This window comes from Homarus americanus, unplaced genomic scaffold (genome assembly GCF_018991925.1).
Source record: "Homarus americanus isolate GMGI-L3 unplaced genomic scaffold, GMGI_Hamer_2.0 scaffold51476, whole genome shotgun sequence".
Lineage (NCBI taxonomy): Eukaryota > Metazoa > Arthropoda > Malacostraca > Decapoda > Nephropidae > Homarus > Homarus americanus.
This window is the reverse complement of record NW_024736148.1, coordinates 4,440,990-4,466,864: the sequence shown is the minus strand read 5'-3', so window position 1 is coordinate 4,466,864 and position 25,875 is coordinate 4,440,990. Positions and strand designations below refer to the sequence as shown.

The following is a 25,875-nucleotide window of genomic DNA, read 5'->3' as shown; positions in this document are numbered from 1 at the left end:
GCATGCATGCATATATATATATATATATATATATATATATATATATATATATATATATATATATATATATATATATATATTAATGTTTGGATGAGTGAGGAGAGAAAGAATAGTCCCGTGGGACTAAAATGTACGAGTAGGGAAATAAATTCTTAACTGAATGGAAACATAATGGATGAAGAAAATTAGAAGCAGCAGACAACAGCAAATTAGAGTACTACTGTACGTAAGGTGAACTGAACACGATAAACTAAAGTGAATTCATATGAGCACACCAAAATACATATGTGTCAATGTTTACAAAACAATCCATGTATAGCATAAGACCAGACAAACTAAAAGGTTTCCAGAGCACCCCCCCCCCCCAAAAAAAATAAATAAATAATCTTACACTATTTTCATGAAGATGAAGGGACCACATCCCGTTTGTCTTAGTTAACCTTCATTATTTAATACTAACTATGTGTGGGTAAATAATGTGTGAACTCAACTTACCTGAACACTAAGGGTAGCCATGAGGTCCTGGTGAAGCTCAGACTCAAGACCTTCTTTGGTAGCCATCATGGCTTCCAGGTTTGCTTTTAATTGTGTTAGTGATCGCTCCTTTGGCTGCTTGGTGCGTTCAAGTCCTGACTGTTCCTCTTTCATTAGTCGAATGTCTGTTTTTACTTTCTCAAACAAGTTTCTGTGCAAGGAGGAAAAACCCCAATATTATTAAATATGTACTAGCAACCCTTGATTTAAGGAAGGGTTATATTACCAAAAAGATGTTCAAAACTCTAAACCTGTTTTTCCAATGATTTACAAATACCCAAAACTGAGAATGTTTTTTTCTCCTTACTATTTTTAGATTTTTACTGTAAGCGAAAATGAAAATACAGTATGTAATAACCCCCCCCCCCAACAAGTATACTTCATCAGTTTACTAACTTCATTATTCTCCAACACTTGCAATGTTATGAAATCTACACATAAGCTTTCAAAGTGCCATCATTCTCCTACAATCTCCATATAACTTGCTCCCCAAACTCCCTCAGACAAATAGACTTGCCTCCACCAGTAGTCATTCAGCTAGTTGACTGATTGTCCATTTTTTCCTCAATTAGTCTCATGTAATTATGTGGTAAATTATAAGAAAATTTATCATTTTTACATCTAAATCCTAATTAAGGACAATAAAGGTGTAGAGTTGTCAGATAAAGTGGAATTTGGAAATACAGTACACAAAAGTTTGGAGATGTGCGACAATAAACTCTGAGCCTACCCACCCATGCACTCGTCACATGATGCAATCACTCGGAAAATCATTTGAATGCCCGGAACAGAGAATTTTCTCAGAATGCTAAAATTTTATTTTTCAGGTACTGTAATGGAAAGTACTGGGGATCCAAAACTCTGGATAACAGAGAGGTTTCTGTAATGTGTTGGAGATTGGAAAGATTTATATATAATTTCCCCCAAAATATTTAATGCTGGAAACTTTCAAATAACTATCTATAATAGTTTTCACTCTAATTTCAAAACATGTTCCATACTTTTCAGACTTCTTTGATGCATTTTTTTTTAATTAGAAAGACACTTGTAATAGCATATACAACATTCCAAATAGGATGTGTTTCTCTACAAAATAATCACTACTAACTTGGCTTTACTGTTCTTGATCTCTGTCTTCTGCATTTCAGATACAATCTTGTTTATTTCTTGTTCTGTGTTTCTCAGGGTGTCTTGTAATGTTCTTAGCTCAGTCTCTGCTGTAGTGATTTGGTCTCGCAGTTCAGACCTGGTCTTCTGGATCTCAAGGCGTGAACGTGAGGTGTTGAAGTATCCACCAGTCAGTGAGCCTTTACTTGATACCTATCAAAAAGTGTCTCCATGATTACTTTGGCCATTTTAAAAGTCTTATTTTCACTTACTAGAAAATTACAGCATACAGTATTGAGAGCAGGATAATGCTCAAGACAAAGCTATATGCAATATTATGATACCGTATTATGCAAATAAAACTATGGCAAACTTACTTGATCTCCATCAAGAGTGACACAATCAAGTCTTGTTGAACGAGCAAGATGAGTTGCCACCTCTAAATTACGACATATCAAGGTACGCCCAAAAATATACTTGAGAGCTTTATGGTAGCGCTGTGAGTAAGTCAGCTTGCTCACCATTGGGATGGCATCCTGTTGGGTGAGGGGAAAAATAGTAGGGTTGTATCAAATCATGAATGTTACTATTCAGCTGGATATTGGATTTACCAGTTTAAGAAAATCCAACCAGATAGTATAGGCCGGGTTGATTTCTGTATACTGTACTGTATTTAGGCTGGGCTAACTGCAAGCATACACCTGCACTCATGCAATAGTCCAAACACCCTAGGCAGCTTGCACTTGCATTTTACTTCACAAAAAACAATATTTACATTAAATCCTCCACCAACATCCTTAAAAGCTATGTTCCACAGCAGACACTGTTTGATTTTGTCCAGTTCCTCCATATTCTACCACAAGACTAAAAGTATTCTTACTCTTATTATAATACTTTATATACTTTACTCTTTATATAAAGACATTTGGTATAATACAAGCTGGAAAACAGTTAAGAAGGCACAAGAATTGTTTGATTTGGCTGACCTGGGATATAGGTTAATGTTGACAGCAGTGTTAATTACTGACTTACACAACATAAACACCTTCAACATGGTCTTGCATCGAAGTACTATAAGCATAAGTTAATCAAAACTTTGTACATGCAAAAAATATTGTATCCCAAAACATTAACCTCTGCATGAAGTCAAATATAGTTTCAGCCAGACTAGTATCTACCAAAGTATATTGTCTGATTTACTTGTACCACTTTTTTTTCTTCTTCAGAAAATCACTACAGTATTACAAAAGGTTAACCAAAGCTTTGTGGACGACACCAGTTGGACAGCTATAGCTCGTCTTGTCCTCCTGACAGGCAAGCTAAAACAATAGATTACTATATAGAGAAAATTAAACCAAACAAGGACTAATACTAAAAAAGTCCAACTCAGCCCCGAACGAGTCCCTTTATCACCTATTTCCATATTTTCTTTCTCTTTGATTGCATTTATATATACTGTACTTTTTTTCCTAACTAATTTGCAGGATAATGAAAATATTCCTGATCTGGTACACCCCTAAAAAACTTGATGAGAAAAAACAAGGATTAAAATTCAAACTGCAATTAACATGTATCCAGGGACTGGACAATGGACGGATGCGCGCGCACACACATTACAAATACATGCTTCTCCTTCACTGCTATATAATTATACAAGCCTTCAACATCAATATAAAATAGCAGATTTAATCCTACTTCAGAGATTATCTCTCATTCACACAATGACATACTGTACAGTAATGATACCAGGTAATCAAGATGACTTCACCGATGAAGGTATTGTTTCTATTGGAGTTGGGATGATGACTTTACAATGTGTACACACACACACACACACTGCATGCACACACAAAAATTCAAATAAAAAAATCAAATTTCCTTCTTCCAAGAATAAGACACAAAGATAACTAAAACAATTCTGTGATACATTACAGCTTATTTTTGTGTTTACAAACACTGTTAAGGCTCAGAAACTTGTCAGCACTTTTAAGTGGAAACTTCAAATTAGTCTGGGGGTAATTATGAAAAACTTAAACATTACCATTTCATGGAACTTATGTTTGTTTGGGGATAATAATAAGGATCTGAAGCAAAATATTGTATTAACCCCTTCACTACAAGGACACCAAATTAATATTTTTTTTTGGCCAATGCCACACAAATTTATTCAGCACAGAGGGGATCCTACACCGAAGTGGTTACATGTACACTTACATTGGTTTGGGGATAATCAATGTCTTTTACAGTGAGTCTGTTGAGAGGCATGAAAGTTACCTCCCCAGGCAACTTTTGTTTGTTCATCTCCTTCAGGATCTGAGTACCAATCTTGTCAGACTCTACAATGTGATGAAAAAGTCTGCAGACAGAAACAATCAATCATTAATATAACTTACCAAACAAAATGCCAAATTAGATACTCACTGTTAATTAATATCCTATATATCAAGGAGATAATATGATCCAATGCAGCTGACAGGATTAACTATAATTATTTATTGACAGGTAAAACCAAACCCATGTGAAAATGCACACAAGTTGAATTTTCTCTACTGAGAAACAAATGACAGGAAAGACTTAATTAAAAGCAGCTAGGAATTTTTTTTATAAATTTACAGCTACGCTCTGCTGAAAAGATCAAGAGAAAAGGAACCAATCGAATTCACTAAAATTTTCTTAAGAGATGCAGCTTACACACAAATCTAGCAACACTGTTATACAATTTCATGCAATTATATTTAAGGCAGTGTCACACTTACTTATTACCAGCAGTAACTTCCACAGCAGTATAGATGGATCGCTCACATTCAAAATTCTCAATAAGAAGTCCATAATACTGGGTAGCAATTTCTCCCAAGTGACCCCCACGATCTCGGAATGTATCCAACACTTTCTGAACACTATCACGACCATTGAGGATTGGCTGAAAAAAAAAAAATATGAACTGAATAAAAGTCAGTAAATAGGGGATTAATAACAACTGCCATGTCAAGTTATTCAATGGCACAATTCTTATCACACCATTCTATATCTGCATTTGAACCCCAAGGCCAAACAAGTGGTTCCCACAACAATCCTAGTCAATCACACCCCCCCCCCAGCAGCTATACCCTTGTAACCTTACAACAGATTAACACCGCCTTCTCCTTCCTCTATTATACTGTCTTCTATTCACTTGAATCTTGCAACAAGGGTCCAGAGAAATTTTTTCAAGAGCACAACTTTCTTGATATTTATTCCACTGGAAACGAATGTAAACATTGAACCAATTATTGCATTGGCAGACTAGCCGATCGGCTGATGCACACGACAGTGTTTCTCCTAAGGCTTTCGTTAATTGAAGTTTTGTTTGTTAATGTAACTGAAAATCCTTATGGGAGCTAATTCATTAATTGAACCGTTCGTTAATCGAGGGACCACTGTGTGTGTGTGTGTAAAGGCACCAGTATTATTATCTGTAAATTTGACACATTTGATAGAAGCCGAGACTCACCTTGCCAGCCATGGAACGCAATGACTGGTCTGCTCTGGAGAGTTCATCCTTGAGTGAGCTCACATTCTGTTGCAGGTTGTTCTCTTTACGCCAGTGTTCACTGTAGACAATAAATCACAGGGTTAGTCCAACATACAAAACTTTCAGGACACCAATAAAAATATTTTACGTTAACTAAATTAATCTCAAATTACATGTAAAAGCATTTAACTATCATAACCTACTATGCTTTCAACACTCAATTGCAGACATTAATTTCCAGGAAAACAGAGCGCAAACTGAATATATAAAATACTGCTCATTTAGGTCAAATTGTTTCCTTTATATCATATTTTAAGCAAAATTAAAGCAAAAAAATTCTTAACGGTAACATGCAATATGAGGCATTGCCAAGAAAAAGGGCGAAAATGCGAAACAAAGGGTACGAGAAAACCGCGCTTGAATTTTTTTTTCATTTCTTCGTCCATAAGACAAAAATATTTTATCAATTTTCATCATTTGTCTTATTTTGTAATTTTGGGTAATACTTTACGAACATGTATGAGAAAAATATATAAATTCCATAATATGCCTAATTGCTAATGGTAATATATACCTGTACTAATAAATAATAAATTATTTTATGAGATACCAGGTAAATACAAATGATAATGATGATAAAGCACATTAAGTAGTATAACAAATATTAATCCATGTTGTTTGTAATTCATGGTGTGCACTAATTATAGCGTAAAAAGGGGTAAATTCAGACGTAAACCTCACCAAAAACAGTGTCACCAATTGGCCGAAAGGCCACGTGTGGAGCTAGCTGCACTTTCATTGGTTCACGCTCTCGCCTTTGTCTCTGCACGAGATTAAAGTTGACGTACAGTACTATGAGACTCGCCACGAAACACCCCACCAGAAAGCAAGCAAAATTCCTGTGCTTTTGAGTCCCACATGGTAGAGTTTTGATGTGGCTACATGGGACCATGGAAAACGGATTTTCAGAAAATTGATAATTTCGCTGTTCTTCCTAGCAACGCCTCATGTAGGAAATGTGTTATACACTAAAAATTTCGAAAACTACAGAAAACACACACATTAAATGGCTCATACACTAAGCCCTTTTCTACTATGATGCAGGGTGGACCAACAGATGCTAATCCTAATTCTTAAAATTCAGAAGGATGTCAAACCACATCAGGGTTGTCATCATTGACTACAAAGAGGGATCTCAGTCCTCCATAACATCTGGGCATCAAACACAGAAAGCTAAAAGAGTAAGGTGAATATTCTTCTACCGAATTAAGGAATCAGTACAAACACAGCTCTGACAAACACAACAAGAACAAACACAAAAGCAACACTAGTCAACTGCCTACAGTTATTATGTTATACACAGCCATTGTACAACAAACAAGATGGGAGTGAGGGAAGTGTTTTATCAGTACAAACAACACAAAAAACTTGCGGGCTCACAAAAGGACAAAACATAACAATTATTCACAAGTGATTTACATTACAAACTATCTAATCAATTTTATCAAAAACAGTTGTAGTAAAAAAGTAAACCTTCCATCATAAGCAAGAACACGCTTTTTGGCCTCTGACTGGCAAAGATAGTCTCCACTAGATTGAATCAATGTCCAGATGCAGTCTTTCTCATTGAGCATTTCCTATGAGGAGGTAAGGTGTTTGGGGTATAAAGATACTGTAATTAAGTAAAACAAGTAGGTTATTCATGCTGTACAGGAGACAAAAATCCACATTAAATACGGGCATTTGGGAAAAAGGATGTCACCAAAAAGTTGTTTATACATACACTTGCGAAGAAACATTCAACTTAAGGTAATGAGTAAAGCATCAATGGCCAGGTACACTCTAGGGCTAGCCATGGACAGCTGCACTAGTGACCCCCGGCAATGAGAAAACTCAAATTAAAACTATGATGTGCATATAAATAAAATACGAAGTTTAACAAGTTTAAAACTAAAAGAAATGAATGCTTTAAAAATCAAATGCAGTTAAGTACATATTGCAGTATTAAAAATTGTCCTTATAGCTAGAGGTCACCAGTATAGGTTCCATGCAGCTGTCCATGACTTTAGTCCTGGGGTGTACAATATAATAAGACTTAATCACGATGAATTAGTCCTCTACAAGCAAGACCTAACTAGCACACCGTGATCATAACCAGTGTGTGGGAAGTAAAAACTGGTTATTATCAAATGATGGGAAAAACTATTATCTTGAAACATAGCATATAAAGGTAACAAGTCAAATGGTATTATGTGCATCTTATATACCAAACACAAAAAACGAATAAACAAATAAAAGCACTGAGCATCAACCAAGCAGGCAAATATGTAGGGCAAATAGAAAAATCCTAAATACTGTACATGGGAATCCTCATACAGTACTGCAATGGGTGAACGAGAAACCACAATTATTGCGATAAACAGTAATGAATCGATCAAGACAATGATCTGTAAGGGCATTTTGTTACAGGGAAGAGCAGCAAGCCTCCAGAAAGCAGCCACAAGCAAGTGCACAACATGCCACCACAAGACGTCTTACTTCCGTTCACTCTGTAATTGGTCTTTTCGCTTCTTCATTTCATAAAAGACTTTGTTGTGCTCATCAATACTCTGTCTGTAGTTTTCTGTGTCTGTGGAGAGCTCCTGTAATACATAATATTATATTAATAACATAATCTTGATACATTAACATCCCACCAATTCAACTTTTATTTCTTTTATCCAGCTATTTTTTTTTCATAAGAGTAACATATACTGTGCATCCTCAGTTCACACTTACAGGCCAGCTGGAACCCGAAATACACTCTTAACCTAAGTTAACCTTCATATGCCCTTATCAAGGTTCCATATATATATATATATATATATATATATATATATATATATATATATATATATATATATATATATATATATATATATATATATATATATATATATATATATATATATATATATATATACTGTATAATATATATATATATATATAATATATATATATATCTACATCATAACTACACCTAAGTTCTACATTTACTTCTCATTTGTTTCACTCAAGCTTTGACTTCCTTCCAAGTCAGTCAACTTAGCTTTTTGGCTATTTGCAAGGCTTCAGTATTTAACCTAAGGTCACTCACACACATACAATTGTTGATAAATATAAATAATAATTTCCCAGACCCTACTCTATCTTAGTCTAAGTCCAATCAATTCATCATTTACAGGTGTAATACATTCATTGCTTTTACTTCCTTTTAGTGTATTAATTCATTCCTCTAATTATAGATATAAATAAAACCCTACAAATGCAATACCTGGACCTATCCCAGCATTATTCTGAAGCTAAGTTAAGTAACCTCTCAACTTCATAGACTGGTACTACATTTTTTTTTCTCTTCAACTGCACTGCCTTCACCTACAACCCTCTTTACAAAAGCCCTTCTATCTCTACCTTTCCCCCCACAACTTCAAGTCAATTCTCCATACACAGAGTTCTTTCACTGTTTCTCACTAGTCCTCTTTTATCTTAAATTTATACACACCCCTCAATACCAGACCCCACTAATAATCCAACTTCATGTTTTACAAAACAGTACACCCTGAACACTTTATAATGCTTGCAACCTCTGCTCTAAGCCTTCCCCCTCTTTGTGGTCTACACCATTGTTTCTACCTTCATGTTTCACAACACAAACTACCTACCCTTCATTTTTTGTTATATAAATAATTTACAAAATACCTCTGGAAAAGAGCTATTCTGTGTAAATGAGTATTCTAGGAAATAAGACATTGTTTCTATTAGTATAATTTTAGAGGGGTCATACCCAAACAATATCAATAAAAAATGTCAGAATTTTCACTACGATAAAACCCCATTAATTCAGATCTTTGCCAATTGGTATCAGATTAAAAATCAATATTATAATAGCAATACCCCATAAACTCTTAAAATCTTTTATAACTTTTATCATCATTATGTTTCATAGCCAGTTTTCATGCTTGTATGGTTAAGCTGTGATTACTTCACGGCAGCCCTCCAAGATACACCAACTCTCGTAGCCATTTTTGTCAGGCTGTTATCTCTTAAGGCCATTTCTCACATGATCTCCCCATGTCATACCCATACAATCTTAGCCTATCTGAGAGGGTTTTATTGCTCTTTGAAGCCCCATTCTGCTATAGTGCCTACCACAACAAGGCCCTAAGTATCTACAGTATACGGCTTACTCTTTGTCACTGCACACACGCCAACATCATGTGTCTTCCCCAAAACCAGTTAAAACTATGCTCTTATGTTCATTCACTCAACAATAATAATAATAATTAAAAAAAAAAAAAAAAAAAGCTCAACTTCTCATACAAGTTATAAATAACGAAAATTCTAGTCACATTATAGTGCCCTTTTTTTTACCTGTATCATACAGTGCTCAGTTAATGTGTTATCATGATATTGTAAAACGACTTCAACATTCATAAAGCCTATACTGTACTATACATACTTGGACATTAAAACTGTATGTACCTCTCACTGAATCAAGAAGATATTATTTTATAGTATAGATTAAATTTAAATGCTAATTTTACTTGACTGAATAAGTTCCCCCCTCTTCAGGACTTGTAAGCACTGTTCTAAGCAATAGCTTATTAGTAAGCACGAATAGGAGAAAATCTTTTAACTCACATTTATACTAATACATTAAATATAGAGAAAAAGAACATGTCAGTGGTAACAGTTTTCCTCTCTACAAGAGGAGTTAATGTATTACTGTACTTTTAAATGTACAACAATTACAGTTGAACTCCACAATAACCCGAGTTATATCCTTCTACACTAATTCAATTTATATTTTCTCACACACTTCTCAGTATGTTTGCTTCTTCCTCAACTGTCAGTTTCTATTATCTGCACCATGCAATTCCTACCTCAACTTTCTTATCGAGATGTGTTCTGCGTTCAGAATCGCGTACTATTTCATCTTCCAGCCGCTGAATTTGATCCTGCTTCGACTTGACGGCCTTGGTGAGAGACCTGAGCAGAAGGACAGAGGACGGAACAGGGAGGGGAGAGGGGATGGGTAATGAGGGGACAAACACCTCAATGTTAATGATGATGCAACAGAAAGATGATTTTTCCCTATTAATGTGAGTAGTGATGAGGCATGACAATGGTAATGGTGAGTGTGGTGTGTTATGTTTAATGGTGTGCAGTGAACATCTGAATAATAATTTCACAGATTGGAACAAGACAATCAAACAGGAGGTAGGGAAGGGCAGCTCACAACCAAGGTGTGGGTTTATGATGACGTCCAGACTTGCTGCTAGTTTAACAAGGCCTTGTTAACATAACACATTAGTTGATTCCTCCATGCATTACCCATATCCTAAAAGTAAATCCAGAGGCAAACATGCAATATTTCCTCTAGCCCAGAGCAAGAGGACATGTATAACAATCAATACATTATTTCCCTTTAAAACATTCAAATATAGAAAGCTGAAAAAGATGAAAGCAATAATTGTACATTATTCAAGCAAAACGTCACTCATCATAAGAACTAATCTTCTACAGCCAGACATAACAAAATTCAGCAAAGGGTAAAAGAAGAGCAGAAACTGGGGGGTTTTCAAGCAGTGAATTTGATGTACACCAGATCTCAAAATGTGTGTTTTTCATTGCCCAATACTAACGACAAACTGAAAATATAAAAACTGAATGTACTCACCTTTTTGTAATGCAAACCAGTACAATGCATCAACCACCTACCTGGTTCATCCAGTGACTGACATTGGATTAAGGCTCACTATCATTTGTCAAACAGAAACCACAATTTATAGTATCATAGTTGGCCCACATTTTATAGTCCACAAGTACTGTACAAGAATTAATAAGCATTCTGACTCCCTACAAATAATAGTTTGCCTTCATTTCAATGTTAAACATCTCATCGTGTGACTTCAGTGCAATTAATGAACCTAGTCTATATATACACCAAAGCCTGGGCCATCAACCCAAAGATGCTGGAAGCATGCACAAGACACCAATGGCAAAATGTTGCCTCGGCATCTCTTCCCTTGCATTACTACAGGAAAATACCAACCTGTAATCGTTTCTCTAATTCTTTGTTCCGTTCCCCATCTCGATTTATCTCTTCATCAAGCCGCCTGATTTGGTCCTTTTTTTCACCCATCGCGCGTTCTATCGATCTGCAACAGGGAAGAAGAAAGGGACTAGAATACACTGCCTCTTGTATGGGCCTTGCATCTCTTTCTTTCTCTCTGGCACCAAACCCCAACTATGGGGGAGGGCGAGAACTTTCTCTCTCAAGTAGTTAATAGAAATATCTTTGTATTCATGAACGCATATATGAACGTTTAAGTCCCTTTCTCCAACCCTTTCAGACCACGGGTGAACATTCTGAGCATTCGAATAATTACTAATCCTTCAAAACTACCTATTGGGGGTAAGGATGCTTCTGTGACCGACCAATGGTTGTGAGCCTTGGGTAGTCTTCAATATGGTGCGATTCCACTCTCCCAAGATATGATTTTATTCAAATAAACAAAGCTACCTACTCCACCAATCAATGTAGATCACTTTTGAATTATGAAGTGCTCTGTCCATTATCGACGATGCCCCAGGTAAATTAGCACCTTGGATAAGTCTTTTGCTGCAATACCACGTCCCTATGGCAACAAAACAAGACAAAGCACATTATAATCCCAAAGACTGAGTAGTGCACCACAGTACACTACCCATCAACTGAGTAATGGAGTATATTTGCCATCACACTCACTGTGTCCCAGTGAACCACCAATGCAGGCTTGTCAAGGAATGACAAAACCATTTTGCCACATCCATCACTCTTGTGGAAGGTGCACACCCCTTTAAGTAAATGATAATATCTTTTAAAGAGGCAAGAGTAATGAGTGAAGTAATGAAGACCCCCAAAAGGTTGTTTTAACTGACCTTCTAAACAGGATGCAACATAATAATCTAATTTTTATTTTATTTTAACAAATAACTTAACCCTTGCTTTCCCTATCTGTTGCTGAAAGGGCTGAAAAATTGGGGAATGGACAAAGCACAAGCCCGCAAGACAAGGACATGACAAGTACACGGCACGTTAGGTCCTTCTTGAAACATTTAGTCGGACAGAAGCAGTAAAGCACATGCAAGCAGCCAGGCAGCCATGCACCTTGGCAAGCAATAGGATCAGCTAGGATGTCTACCCATGAGTTACCAACAAGTTAATAGCAGAAAACTTACCTGAATATTATGAATGTAATTTCTTGAATTGGAAGTAGGATCCTGGTTCAGCTTCTATGTTGAGTTCTTAAAATTAAGCATTTACAGCCGTGCGTGAAATCTAACAAGACCATGGCCAGGTTATACTAGCACAAGTGTTCCACAGGCCTGACAGTCCAATTAGGGGCTTAGCTGAACACCAAATACTAAGCCTTTGATACACAAGAGGGTGTGTTGTCGAATTTGTGCTTGACCGCTTTCATTTCCCTAACAGTAAAGTTAGGTACTCATTCACAGCTGGGTGAACTATGGTGACAGCTGCAAACCAGCAATTCTTAGGCCAGCAGAGTGCTGGATCTACAACTTAATTCTTAATAGTGAAAACCTATCAGGTAACCATGGCCAGGTAATTCATAACCTAAAACTTTAATGTTACTAAACTTGAGTCAGTTATATAATTCACATGCTTAATATTTCTCACATTCTCAAAGCTGCATTTGTACTTAAGTTGATGCCTCCACGGTATGATGGTTTTACTGTTATGTATTACATATCTAGTGCACATTTTGATCAATATCACACAATAAGTTTTTTATTTTACCCATTTAATAGTTTTATTGCTGCATCAGTGTGTGTGTGTGTGTGTGTTGTGTGTGTGTGGTACTTTAATAGAGGAGAGTCATATGGATGATCCCTAGGCCCCATTTTTAAAACCATCACATGCTCAATTGGAATAGTTGGCTTAGGTTGGGGAGGGGGTCTTCCTGGACCAATACTCCTGTTCTTTATTCACAATAATGTTAGGTATATTTCAAAATATTAAAAAGCTACTTTGCAGGGAAGGGCACAGAGCAGAGGAGGTCATTGCTTTATATTAATCAGTTTAAGGGTCACTGAATGAATTCTCAAACCCTAAGTTGCCAAAAAACACCAATAATTTTTTTTAAAGACCTGGCTATTAAGTCCTGTTACTGCCACAGCACTTTCATCCTGCCAATTAACAGTATACTGATCATCTCTCTACAAGTTTTTTCCTCCTATAAATCCTACACTATACATGTTATAATTGCAAATGTTACTACCAACTCTTCACCAACTGGCTATTTGTTACTTTCACAATAACAACATATTCTAAAATACAATAAACAGCACCCAGTCAATAATGTTCATTATTTACAAATTACATGGTCTCTACTGCAACACAATTCATCTTAGATGGTTTCAACTAGCAACCCCCTCTTTTGCATTTGTCCATGTAGCAATCGAGATAAATATAACAAGAGTAAAGTGTGTTCTCACTGGTCAGAAATGTATTTTACTCGTCAAGCTCCAGAACCCCCCAAAATGGGATCCCCCGAGATCTGTATTCTACCATCCTCTTCAATCTACTGTACTTCTCCACCACCCAACTCAAAACCACATATGATCTAGTAAGAGCTTACATTTAAAGACCTACACAAGCTAGAACAATGACTCACTCAAAACTGCCTGACAGTATTTTCCTCATAATGTAAGTCTCAATTTCACCTGTATGATACACTAATAACCAACACCTTAAAAAGCATTCAATTAATTCACCTGTACCTATGCTAGACCCACCCCACCAACTTCTGCCTTGAACACCCAAAAGAGAGCTCTACAAGTTCCACTAATACTACATACACCAACTGCCTACATTCTGAATTAACAATTCTCCCCATACATGACCACCTCGGCATCAAACACACTTGGTTCATCACCCCTCAGCCCTGCTACTATATGTTTAAAATACAAACTATAAACCACAGCATGCTACACAATATCATCCAACAATATCCTACCTACACCCACAAATAAATTAAAAACTAATCAACCTCAATCATCTAAGACTAAAACCAAACTGAGAACACAACCCAAGAAGCTACATCCCTCATGAAAAATGGTGTTACAGGTACATCAACTGCACACTACATGTTGTCACAATCCCCCTAAACCAATATGACCACAATAACTCACCCAGAATCCCCTCTGACCACATTGAAATGTCACCATACACTAAAACTTATCCACTCACTACATACCTAATGTTCACCCAACATATATATCGATCTTGTATCTCTATGCAACTGGCGACAACAAAACACCCGAGGTCCATCAGCTTCACACACGTAAAGAGAGGGTTACAACATGCCATAATTATCAACACTGGCCAACTGGAAGTGGACAAGGGACTGCTTCATACACTGCTTGCTTGTACCATGGTCAACTTAATATACTAAAACCACCAACTTCTACATCTAAACAGAATTCTACAATTATTTTCGGTGTACAGTACTGTACTGCCTCATCAGAATTCAAAATTTTTAACAAATACTATTTCCCATCACATCATTTTTATCTCCAGTGTTATCTAATCAATCTACTTTTTATTATGAGGTGCAATTCTCGTCATGTTATTTAAATAGAATCTGTTTATTTTTAACCAAATATAATTCCTACACTATATAAATCTTTTAAAAATTTTAACAATAAATTTCTCTTCATATGCAACATAATATAACATAAAGCCACAAAAGATGAAACCATTGCAAGGTCCCCAAGCCTAAATATTCTGACCCACAACTAAATGAGCATTTTTACAACAAACCTACAATTATGCACAAGAAATGTAAGTTTTTGACATGTTCCCTAAATGAGAATGACTTCTTGGCAGTAAAATTGAAGCCAACACCGAATTTATTGACAAAATGGATCACTTTACAGAATCGGTGTTCATTAATTATAAGGAGGCATATGTCTCAAAATGAATTAATAAGAAATCCTTTTGCTGTTAACACTGACTTTGTATTGACAACTTTTGAACAAGTACTGTACTTATAGAATAAGTGATTGTTACAATAGATATTTGATCCAGAAAATCTTCTCTGAGTTTTGGATTCACGTCAAGAAGTGGATGACATGGCCATTAAAATTCTTCTTCGTTTTGTGAGATCATGCATGTGAGAAATGGGATTTTCTGCTGTTGATATCATGAAAGTACTCTCAATAGGTTATAGAAAAAGAACTACAAGTAGCTATTTCACCATTGACTGTGATTAGAGAAACTGTGCTGAAAAGGAAGCTCACATCACACTTACGAAAAGTATCATAACATAAAAGGGGCGGGGCAGAAAGCAACAAAAACACTGCCAAGTTGGGGGGGGGGGGGCGGGGAATATATATAAAGAAATTTAAAAAACAATGGCTTATATGTTTTCAAGTTTTATCAAGGTAAGATAAATGATCAGAAATAGGAGGCCCCAGGTTCTGTTGCAGGAAAGATCAGAGGTTAACAACATGAGCAGAATGGGGAAGAGAGCACCACAAATTCATCTGAAACATACGACTCATGAACATTGCTGCAGTCTTCAGTAGATACAAAATATTAAAATTTTGAATTAAAAATATAAAGAAACCTACAAGTGTGGCTTGAGCAGCGTGCTGATAACAAATAATAATGGAGATTTGAGGTATGTTTTGAAAATCCCGATCCAAATATTATACTTTATATACATAACTTTTAACACCTTTCTCTCATGCTCAAATAACAAAATGCTAAATTTTCCAGACAAAACCTTCTATCTGTTTACCATTTCTTGTTTACATATATTAATGCAATATTTGAAGTACCTTCATACACATGATACTATATAATGTACAGTACTTTAATTTTTATACAGATCAATGATGAATGCTGTGATCTTTCAAGCATTAAAATATCTGGAACAAGCTAACACAGGCCGTAGAGCATTAATTAAAATCCAAATGCCGACAGCACTACTGTATACTGTACCAGCACCACCTAATACAGGTACAACTAATCCCTGGACCAGTTATCTTCTGGAAATAGAATGATGTAGGTAAATATTGAAATCCACTTTTTAATACAGGGGTCCACATTTAATGTTAAACTTATGTTATTTAAAAATACAACTTGAGACCAAATAAATTTTTCTCAAAAGAATTTACGTAGTTTTTTTTTGGGGAGGGCTTAAAAATCTTTTACACAAGATGAATTCAGTTTATGTAAGTGAAATACAAGTCTGTGCAGCACGAATCTGGGAGAGAAGGTACATAAGAAAGCTACACCAGTACCCACTGCTCCCTCCTCTCTATGACAGGCAGTATACCTAGTTTCTACACCAGTGTCCTTCCCTGTGACAAGTTTCTGAAGTGAGATAAACATCAAGATGCTGCCAGTGAGAAGACACAATTACGAAAGATACAGCCACAATATCTTAAGACCTCCTGTATATGCAAAAATTATAAAAGCAACTCATATGCCCCACATGAAGGCAATCCTGCCAACACCTGAGATGGAGGAATTTGCTACATGGTTGCTCTTTAAAATTTGGCGTGCACCAAGTACCCCACGTAAACTCTGGATCGACTGTAATATCAAGGGCTAACAAAACTTAGGTTACCAATAGTGTATAGATTTATAATAAAATATTACTATATGGTGGGGTTGTTTAAGGGAAAAATATAATAAAAAATACAGCCACTGTACTCACCAATGACAATTGTGATGCTGTGAGTGGTGGCTCCTCAAGAGGATGCTGATGCCTTTACCTTCCCTCTTTGTTTGGGATCTATTTTCTTCCACCTTTTCGTTTTTATTTCATATATTCATACAAACAGGTTGTACCTCACTACTCCAGCAAATTTGGGATCAAACTGGTGCTGGACTATTGAAACTCCTGAACCACCAAAGCCAGCCCCCCTGTATATTGTACTGCTACAACACACACCTAGCCACCATTTGTTAAGAAGTTCATGTTACATGCTTATACTTTGCAGCATTAAATACATTTTCCCTTGCTGGTCTCCAAGGAGGCATATTTTAGGCAAGTAAAGATAAATTTAGGGGCACCAACCACTAAAAGGGAGCTGTGGCAGTTGTAAATAATCACGTTGATTATCGCAAGCTACAGTTGTGCCACACTGGAGTTTATATATACAGACCCTTGACATTTGCGGTTTGATTCTACAGTTATCGATTTTGACCATTGACGGCTCATTCTCTTATATATGAGTATCAACTTATACTACCTTAGTGCACTACTGTATACCTATACCAAACAACTGACCAGCCATGGCAGTACTCATCCCTACATTTAACTTATCTAATAATAAATAATTCTTTGTCAGGGTCATCACTGACTTCTGCCTTTCACATTTCACTCCACTAGCACTGACACTAGGCAGTCTTTAAGGGGTCATTTCACACAGAAACTCTAAAGTTTTGAGAGTACAACATAAGATGCTGCAGGGTGACTCGTTGTGCTGTGGGAAAAGGCTTGCAAGTTAGCCACCATATGCTCACTGCAAATGGCAAGGCTGTACTGTATAAAGAGAAAAAAAAAGTAGATCCATAATACACAGAACTCCTTTCCTTCCCATAATCATCCTCTGGGTGACACCATTATGCCGGGGTTTGCTGGCTGCTCAGCTGTTCGCATATATGAACAAAATCACTAACTAGGTTGAGTGTGGAACCCCCCTCCCCCCCACAGGAAAAGGTATTACTTTATGATATTTATTAACCTGGCACCAAATCAACCTAAATAATATGGGAATTAAGGTGAAATTGCACACTGTTATAATGGGGTGAGAAATTTCTGTTGAGCCCAACCCAGTCACCCAAAATTCCCTTTCCACCTCATTTTTCTTATTTTATCTTACTGTACATATAGTATATTGTATGATTTCGTTATTTTCACCATTGTATGTGTACTTAAAGTAAACATACTGCAAAATCACATATGATTGTTTATGGGTGACTCAAGTATCTCAATCATAATGCACAAACTGGTTCAGTACACCTACAGAAGAATTATAGTACAGTATTGTATGTTGTTTTAAGAATTCATTGGTTTATTGATGTTTTTCACCACTGAACATGCCTAAAGAAAAACATACCAAAGTACCATACATGGTTGTGTTTATGGGCGACCCGAGTATCTCAAACATACAATACTATGGCCGCTAATACTATTCGCAGATTTTGACAATCCATGGGGTCCGTGGAACATAACCCCCGCAAACAGCAAGGGTCAACTGTATACATATCAAACTGAATTTTTTTAGGTAGCACATGAAAAGACCATAGTCTCTTCTAGCCAATTCAGAGCTTTATTCTCTTGTGATCCTTTACCCTCTGGTCTTTTAAACTATCAAACAAAACAAGCTTGTTGCTTTATGCTGTCACTAGCAAAATTTTGGACAGATGAAATAAAGTTGAGTAAAGCCACTCAATATTTCCCATAAGACCTCAAGCATGGCAAATTTTTGGAGCATGTAATGATATAATACTATGAGCACTCGACTACTATCTTCTTCACAAATCATCCACACTGTTGCGAGTCAGATATACAGCAATAGCAGTGTTTGCCACACATTCCCCAGAATCTAAATAATGTAAAACTTCCAACTCAATACCAAAGGTAAATGTTTTTCTTTGCTTCTTGGCAACAAACACCTTACAGACCATCCCCGACTTACGACGGGGTTAGGGACCCAAATCCAGGTCCTAAGTCGAAAATGCGAAAATAATACATAGAAAATCTAAAATGGGTGTCGCTTTTTCTTCTCAGCACCACAAAACTCTAACTTTTAAGCTTGCCAGCTATTTTAAAGGGAATTACAAACAAAAATTTTGTCAGTACACAGCACAGTCACTATCGTTGGGACTCAAAAATACGTAATTTGAAAAAATTTTGGTACGACTTCAGCGGTCATAAGTTGAGGAGTACCTGTACTTTCACTTTGTGAACACTTTTGAGGCATGATAATGTGGTAGAAACAAGCAAATAAGAGTTAAAGAGGCATGCTATCACAAAACAGCTTAAATATCAGCACCAAGCAATCATGAAACAAAGGCCGAGAGTTGTGGGTGAGCATTGAGTCCTCTGTGAGCTATTTCAGAACCGCACGAGGCACATCCCAAGGTAGTCCGCACTAGAAGACATCCAAAAATACACTACATTGGAACATGTACGACTCGGTGATATAAAGAGCCACGAACCGTATATTACCTGACTCGTAATGTAATACCGAAATGACATTTTGATCAACGCTAAACGGGGATTTACTGCACGAAATTCAGCATTTACAATTAACCAAGCTAAATGTAATACCATAAATCACCCAAGAAATAGGTTCCATGAATTTTACGTAAGATTCCCTTGGATCCTGAAGAGGTTCTGGAATCAGCATTCTTTCAGTCCTGACCTAATCTGATCCAGACAACCATTAACCTTAACTATAACATCCCAAGTTTAATACATATACCATATTTAGTGTCATCATAATCATGTGTGATATTAACTACACAACACAAAACAGTAAAACCACCAACCTCATAATATATACTTGTACTGTAGCTACACATAATAGTCTGCTAACAATAATGACTATTATCAAACTAATCAATGTATTTCCTAGTTCACATAGAATTCAACTTCAACCTGAAAACATTAGCAAAAAGCTAAATATCAGTAACTTTTAATACTGTACAATTAAATAAGACTTTTAGGAAAATAATCAAAAATCAAAGTTGATTTATGATGTTTTTACAAATTTGTTGATACATTAGCCGATTGTCCTGGAAATAATATTGTCCGTATGGGCAGGTTGGAGTCAATAGACAGTGCTGATGAACTGCTTGAATACATCTTGCCCAATCTGTCAAACTACCTCAAATAATTGCATCTATCCTTTGTATAAAAGCCAAGAGGATTGTTCGATACCAGAATGTCAATTCCAGCAGCAGTGAATTTCTTACAAGGTAATTAGAAAGATTTTTTTTCCTTCCAGTTTGAGATATGTGAGAAACAATTTAATATTATCCAACCATAAATTGAGGATGCAAAAGTTAATGGGATAGGTTATTACATTTTCAGGATCTGGTGCAGTGCAAGGAAGACAAATGATGACAATAGTAATTATGATGAAAATGATGATAATAAAATATTAAAGGGGGAGTAAATATGTGCAGAATAATAAGCCTAACAGGCATATCCCAAGAAACAAAACCATAAGTATCAAATGTTTCAGGTTCATATTAGGAGTTCAAAGCTGGGACAATGTTCTTGGGACCAGTGTGTGTTTGTGCCAGGAAGATATTAATAGTATAGTGTCTATGGGCCTAAAATATATGTTATACCAATTCAGAACCCCGGAACTTAAATACTGTATGTAATAATAATAATAATGTGTTGGGAGACATCTCTCACTAAAATTCTCCCAAATTTGTCTACAAAGTGCTTTTAAGTTCTGGAGTTTATACTAAGGCTTGTGTGTTTATAAATTATGCCAACCTTGAACCCATTTTGACCCCAAAATACACTACATCAGTTTCTATATATCAAACAAACCAAGTCAAAAGGAGCAATGGAAAAGATACTTAAGCATATACACAGAACCCTGTAAACATTTAATGAAACATACTCACTTATATTTTTCAATTTCATAAAAGTTATGACTGAATGAAATAAAGAGTATAAACACCTTCAGTTGTGGGGTCTTGATGGTCCACTACTAATTATCATTAGTAAACAGAACTACATATCTGCATCTACTAAATCAACGCATGACAAAGCACTTTAGAAACACATGCAATAAATCAACCAATATCCACATAAGAAATTAAAATACATATGATAAACCTTTCAAATTGGCAATTCAGCATCAAGAAATGCAGACAAGAAATAAAATCCACATCAGAGGCTAAAGGATGGTAGAGAACAGTAGCAAATCAACATAATGATGCAGGTGAGATGTCATAGTAGTGTTAGTAAGAGCTTTAGCAGCAAGGGTATGGATGGGTCAGGAATGCACAAGATGCTCACTGTTATATGTAACTGTATGTGATTATTACAATGATGACAAATGAATGATTCATTGGTTTAGCAGTGTTTTCAAGTGTTTATGATACCAGTGACAAAAAAATGAGCACAAGGACTATAAATTGAGAAATTACAACAATTTGGTTATACACCAACTTATTTTTTTAATGAATTAAAGTACCGTACAGTATACATTAATAAATGCTTGGTGTTGATAAACTCTAGGAAATACTGCTTACATAAATATGAACTGATGTGTATGTGTACACACGCACACACACATAAATACATACATACATACATACATACATACACACACACACACATATATATATATATATATATATATATATATATATATATATATATATATATATATATATATATATATATATATATATATATATATATATATATATATATATATATATATATAAAATTCCTAATTGGTGAAATTTTTTGATATAACCAACACTACAGGAAATACTTTTATCAGTAAAGATAACCTTTTATAAAACTCAATGCAAATCAGTACTGTGCTTTAAAGGTGTTCACAATGTAATTCTACATTATTTAAAAGTTGAACCAGCTTAGGTTCACCAAAGTTTATTATGAAAGGGTTAGATTGGAGTCACTTGTTAAGGTAATACTGATGGGCCATAACTGTGAATATTGTTAACTAAAACTACTACAGTACTGTACTGTACAATGTGTACACCAACCTCATCTAGTTATTTTTTTCTCTCAATAATTTCACCTATTAGGACAGCAGATGTATTGAATGTAATAGTTCTTACATTTATTTATAATAAATTGTGTTACATGTAATAGTTTTATCTCAAAATTAACGATTCTTTTATTTTTTACTTAATTATTTCATTAACCAATCAATTCAGACAAAAAATTAATCTAAAAGAGTATATCATTAATATAGCCAGTTTTTCATTTAGAAAATTTGAACATTACCTTAATTCCTTCTGGATCCACTGGTCCCGCTGTTCCTTGGAGGTGAACTGGCTTCCTCGACCCTGCTTAGCATACAGCTCCTTCCGTTTCTGATCTTTCATGGACAGCCTTTCAAAGAAAAAACAAATAAAATATCCATAAAAAAAAAAGATATTACTAAGTATATACACAAGCCAACCTTGTCCAAACAAATCAAATTCCAACAAATAACCACTTCACCTTGAAAACCAACTCTCACACCTACAAACAGCCCTGTATGTATATATCCCCGGTCACATCTGCATAACCCTTATTTTCTCCACCACAGTATGTTTCTACCACAAACCTTAACTGCCATCCCCTCAAAGTTCCAAGCATTTATCTTCCCTTTCAAGAAGTACAGTTAAACACATCAATTGTGTCATTATGAGTTAAATATTAATTTCAATTTCACGTATTGCATACAAACAAATTATATTCCCCTTCCTCCCTTAGGGTGCCAATATCTAGTGTACAAGGGTAGCACATTGCTATTTTGGGAACTGGAATAATGTAGACATAATGTGCCTATGGGACTAAAAGTAAGTCTTGACCACTTAGAACTCCCTCATGTTTTAAAACAAGTACTGTACAGTTATAACATTGTTGGTTTGAGGATACAGTACTCATGTACAGTATAGTGAGTGAGAGAACAAAGAATCTTCCCAGTTTTGGCTGAAGTATAATGAAACCTGACTACCCAACAGTGACTGGTGTCACAGGCGACCCGTTTTCAAGGTTCCACAGGTCTACCAACTGTTTATGAGCTCCACACATGCTGTGTCGAATGGCTCAACTGTTTTGTGATTTGTTCGCCAAAACCAGGGGAAAATACTTCAATCTCTCACTGTATAACTCGGAGGTATTACCTCCTCATTCAAGATTAGGGGGTCTACAGCACAGAAAAAATTATGTTTAGGCCCAATGACAAGCTCTAAAAACCTTTACACCTACAGATTCCAAAAATAATGTCATGATCCTCTCTGGCTGTCTTATCCTTTTCACCTCAAATCTTTCACCTTTAGAATTTCTCAGCCCTAATTGCCAAGTCTTGCACAGCCTTATTACTTTGTCATTTACGCCCAACACTCAACTCGTATACGTCCCATTTTCGCATACGTACTTTCCATCAAATGTTCAATTACTTTTCCATGCATACTTTCCGTCTCCTACATACGCCAAGCTTTAACAATATCCCATATCATTTCCTAACCAATATAATCGTTACAGCGCTTTGCCTAAAATATCTTATCCTATTTACAAAATTTTAAGTAATTTTGTCAAACTTACTCATGTTGTGCCTCATCTTCTCGAGCCTTCATTTCTTCATATTGGGGTCTGATGGCTTCCAGCTCGGCTTCCTTCTGGGAGATTGTACTTCTCAGCTTCAATAATTCCTTCTCTGCCCTCTCCTTTGATTTGTTGTCTCCTTGAACTTCATCTGCCAAGTCCTTTATTGTGAACTCCAGTTTTGTTTTCTCTTTCAAAAGTTGTTGCTGTTCCATATTGTACGTGTCTCTCTCTTCTTTTACCTTTACCAAAAAGAAAGTAAAATTCAATATTATATTCACAAGCAAATGTCTCCAGGGTGAAAATAAATGCACCAACACCATTTTACAGCCATTTTTTTAAACACTTGCGTGGGTCAGTCATGACTACCTAATGGCCCAGTTACCGCTGGGCAAATTTGATGCAAATTTTAGGGCTGGATGCCATTACTATTGCCAACCCACTTCTTCAGTGGGAATTGGGCATTATATGAAGGACGTCCAAAGCCCTTTAGCTGGCATGTAGTACAATTCATATGATCACCAACACCAATTTAAGGCATCTTGAATACAGTACTAATATTTTCATTAATTAAAGAAATAACCTGAAGGATGTTTGACAGTACTATTCTCATTATCTTCAGATAACCTAAGTACTGCAATATCTTCCTATATCAAACATTTCAGTCCTATGGTATTAACTTTCATATCTTATTTACTAACCTGAGACAGTTTGGATTTAACATCTTTCATTTCTTTTGAGTAAGTCTTGATTGATTCCTGGGCCTTCTGTAGCTGCTGCCGGAATTGTTCTTGCTCAGCTCCTGAGTTTTTGCGCTGGTTCTCCATCTGCATTTAAAAACATGATTCTTATAAATATCAGGGAGAGAAAAAAATATATAATTTATTTGACACAAGAAAACTCACACACCCTACAAAACAACACTTGGCAGGAGTTGTTTATGGGTACCATTTTAAATGTGGAATGCAGTAAGTTCCACAAGGCCTGCCACCCACATCCAAAGGTATACTGTATAATATTAAATACCTTTCAGACATATAATGACTTCGTCGTTCAAATAACATTGAGCGTCACCATGTGTGTGTGGCATCATATACACTCCAGTATTTTCTCGATTTAACGAACTAATTTGAGCCACCTCTCTCCATTAAATCAAATTTCCGTTGTTTGCAAATTAGTTTGCAAAATTGAGCGTGATTCCGTTAAAATTTTGTTACTTTCGCTCGATTTAGCTAACTAGTTCACTAAATTGAGCGCAATTCCTTTAAAATCCACACCAAATGTACCGCATAGGGCATGGGGTCGGTTTACATCCGCTCAGTCTGTGTCCTGCCACCACCACGTTGTTGTTCACCGCTACATCTCAGTCAAATAACTTCTTTGCTTAGACATCATGCTGGAAGTCTCCCAGAAGTCTCAGAAAAGAAGTGGTGTGGGGGAGAAAGTCAAAAGAGTGTGGCTATTAATTGGAAAAAGTTTGGAAATTATAGAAGTAAAAAAAATTAAAACAAACACTGAACCCCTAGTTTACGGTAAGCCATAAATAAGGTTTCCATGTCCATGTCATATGTCTGAGGTGTCTCCATAAGTGTGAACATATTTACGGAATTAATCTCGATTTAGCAAACTAGTTCACTAAATTGAGTGAAAAATAATGGAAAAATTCCTTCCGCTAAATCGAGTTCGTTATATCGGATTCCGTTAAATTGAGAGTACCTGTATACTTGAACTTACAAAGTTCACTCCAGGATTAGACCACATTAATCCCTTCCTGGATCACTTATCAATGAGCATGAGACAACAAGTCAGCCTCTTATATCATCAGCTGGTTCTGTTGTTTGTAAACTCCTCCTACTTTGCTGCCACCTCTACCAAATCCTCTAGACACTGGTGTGTCAACTCCACCAAATCAACTCCAAAATCCACAATTTCATCTTTCACCAAAGTTGATTATTCCTGCTATTTTTATGAACTAAATTGTTGAAATATTAAATACTCTATAGATCTACTGAACAGGTATATCTAAAATCCTAGTACCTGATGGGCATGTATTGAAAATAGTAATCCATACAATATATTAACATTTCTATAATACAAAACTTCAAGAAATATTAGTGTGTACATCTTGCATAAGATCCAGTGCAGCTATAAAGAATGTGTCTGAGAAACAAAACACTGACCATATTTATAATCATTATCTTAATAAATGGTGTTTCATTTGAGCAATTCAACATTTTAATACAAACATGCAGAAACTGATGAGTGAGAATACAGCTCTGTGGCAAGCAAGTATACACATCTGACAAACAGTCAGGTCATCAAATACAGGTAGATACCCTA

General features: G+C 35.9%; 1 protein-coding gene across 2 annotated transcripts in view; it reads right to left on the bottom strand.

Annotated features, from left to right (window-relative positions):
* The window catches only part of LOC121872076 (structural maintenance of chromosomes protein 3-like), a 50,519-nt gene that overhangs the window by 10,079 nt on the left and 14,565 nt on the right, over positions 1-25,875 (bottom strand). The window contains exons 8-18 of one of the 2 annotated variants that reach the window (XM_042374765.1): positions 24,237-24,362; positions 23,536-23,777; positions 22,228-22,335; positions 11,247-11,352; positions 7,691-7,794; positions 5,132-5,231; positions 4,398-4,561; positions 3,856-3,997; positions 2,019-2,177; positions 1,643-1,854; positions 496-685 (exon numbers count right to left, since the gene is read on the bottom strand). In XM_042374765.1, the coding sequence (XP_042230699.1) occupies positions 496-685; positions 1,643-1,854; positions 2,019-2,177; positions 3,856-3,997; positions 4,398-4,561; positions 5,132-5,231; positions 7,691-7,794; positions 11,247-11,352; positions 22,228-22,335; positions 23,536-23,777; positions 24,237-24,362 (1,653 nt within the window). Of the gene's footprint in view, positions 1-495; positions 686-1,642; positions 1,855-2,018; positions 2,178-3,855; positions 3,998-4,397; positions 4,562-5,131; positions 5,232-7,690; positions 7,795-10,074; positions 10,181-11,246; positions 11,353-22,227; positions 22,336-23,535; positions 23,778-24,236; positions 24,363-25,875 lie in introns of both variants that reach the window. The other variant, XM_042374763.1, reaches the window with a different exon arrangement.